At 41.7% G+C, this 2295-nt stretch overlaps 1 protein-coding gene across 1 annotated transcript; it reads right to left on the reverse strand.

The window, feature by feature from the left end:
- Nucleotides 1-521: 521 nt before the first annotated feature.
- On the reverse strand, nucleotides 522-1685 carry LOC121228954 (uncharacterized). Its single transcript, XM_041111999.1, has 2 exons — nucleotides 1368-1685; nucleotides 522-1226 (listed from the first exon to the last, which is right to left on the reverse strand). The coding sequence occupies exons 1-2, from the start codon at nucleotides 1683-1685 to the stop codon at nucleotides 522-524; spliced, it is 1023 nt and encodes a 340-aa protein (XP_040967933.1).
- Between the last annotated feature and the right edge of the window lie 610 nt (nucleotides 1686-2295).

A 2295-nucleotide genomic window follows, 5' to 3' on the forward strand; every position in this document is an offset into this window, starting at 1 on the left:
CGATTCTGATTCAGTTTCTTTTAGAAAACGTTATTTAAAAAACAAAAATCTTTACACAAAACGGATTACAAATACGCCTTCGCCCTCAGGCCCAGAGTTTTAACCCTATCCAATAACAAAGCTAACTCTAGACCTCTATCTGACACTAAATCATACTTTATACTCAATACATTAGCTTGCGCTGCCAGGTCTTGCAAGTGATCAGCAACCTCTCGAGTCTGGACTATGGCTTCTCCCATGAGGTAGTCCCTATCTCTGACTTGATCATGAAAATGGTGAAGCTCCCCCTTCCAATGTCCTTCTCTTGCTTCAAGCTGCTCAATCCGGAGTTCACAGTTCTGCAATGCTGCTTCCAACCCTCCAATATTGTGCTTCATTTTCTCGATCTTGTTCAGACTTGCCTTTAACTCGACCGTGGAATTACAACTTAGGTGATGACGAAGAGATCGCCCAGGCTCAGTCACTTTAGCTTTTAATCATTGATTCTCCTTCTCTAAAGCTTGATTCTGCGCCTTCATCTCTTAGAACTTCTTCTCCCAATACTCGGCTTTGGCTCTTTCTTCTTGAACCTCTTGTTGCCACTGCTCTGAAGACTTCCCCAATCCAGCTCTCTTCATTGATAGCTGTATCCTCTTATATTGCATCTTCAAGTCATCTCGGTCTTCCTCAATCTTCCTCTTTTCTTTTCTCACTTTCTCGACCTCAATTTTCTGAACATCCACGTTTAAGCTTAGGTACATCTTCTCTTCTTCCAGCTTCTCTATCTTTTTCCCGAGCTCCAAACTCTTTCTTTCGAACTCTTGCTTTATGACTTCTAACTCTGATGGGACCACTCGTAAATTCTCCTCTATTGATCGAGTAGCCCCCAAACTTGGCCTAGGAATGTTATCATTAATCCTCTTGCTAAACCACCCCTTGTACTCAAGAGTTGTCTTTGGACCTTCAGTTAGAATCTTCACACAGCAAATCTTCTTCCAAGCTTCGGAAATCTCTCGCATCTTCTTCTTATAATGATCCCCCTTATATGAGAAATCACTCTGAGCTAACCCTCGTGTTGCCAGTATAAACTGCCTTGCTTTGTACTGCCTTAGGACGAGTAATGGTGCATAACCAACAACTCCCCAAATTACAGGAAGAGGTACCCAATTAAATCTTCCGCAACGATAAAGGACTTCACTAAGAGCCATCCAAGGGGCTTTCCACATAACATCTTCCTCTCGGAGATTCTAAAGTTTTTCCATCCACATTTTCTCTGTAATGTCGTTGCTCCTCGGCATAGCTGCTGCTTCTTTTAATGGAGAATAATCCTCAAAGAACACCTAGCAAGGAACTTTACCGACTTTTCAAAAGTGACTGTGGAACCATACTATCAATAACTGTGAGCATCCAATGAATCTACCTTCACCAGCTCTCTTACATGCACTCAAGGATCTGAACGTCTTAGCTAGGATTGCAGGCACATGTGTGTTCTGTTTACCAAGTCGATCGAATAAATCCGCAACTGCCTCATCTATGTGCCCCATAGCTTTGGGGAAAATCACCAAACCATAAATACTTAAGGCCAAGACATCAACTCTCTTCTTCACATCTGGGTGCGCCAATATCAGATCTCTCAAACTTGCCCACGGAATGCATTTACCATTACCCTTTTGTTGGATTCGAGCTGCGGCCCACTGTTCACTCATCCCTGTGATCATCATTAATTTCTTCACCAAAGTTGGGAGATTAGCAGCCCTAACATAAACCTTATTACCTTGAATTCTTGGATAGCGAAGCAAGGTCGTATACTCCTCCAAAGTAGGTACTAAGTCTACCTCTCCAAATGTAAAACAACTATAAGCAGAGTTCCAAAATTGTACCATAGCTCGAAACGGATGCTTATCCACCTTGATTTCTAGCAAATAGGGAAGATCTCCATAATTCTGGTAGAACAGCTGCTTAGTCTCGTCCTCCCATTGGGCTCAAATGTCTTTCAACTCCTGAAACTTATTCTGTGTCGAACTGATACGAGTAAAGTCCCACAACTCTGACGTATACCCCTCAGTGACACTATCTCCTTTCTCTAACTGGGTTTTCTCTGACCATGTACAGACAGAGGCGTTGTCCTCCACTTTATCAAGATATTCGTTCCTCATTACAAAACTTTCTAATCTAGAAATTGAACCGTGAATCGACACCTCTAAATGTTGAGTGACATGCAATGATAGCAAAAAATAAAATAAAATAAGTCAATGTCATATATAAAAGGTATAATAAACAAGCACTTATAAGGGCAACTTGCTAAAGGCTATCACT

The sequence above is a fragment of the Gossypium hirsutum genome, chromosome A05 (assembly GCF_007990345.1).
Source record: "Gossypium hirsutum isolate 1008001.06 chromosome A05, Gossypium_hirsutum_v2.1, whole genome shotgun sequence".
NCBI lineage: Eukaryota > Viridiplantae > Streptophyta > Magnoliopsida > Malvales > Malvaceae > Gossypium > Gossypium hirsutum.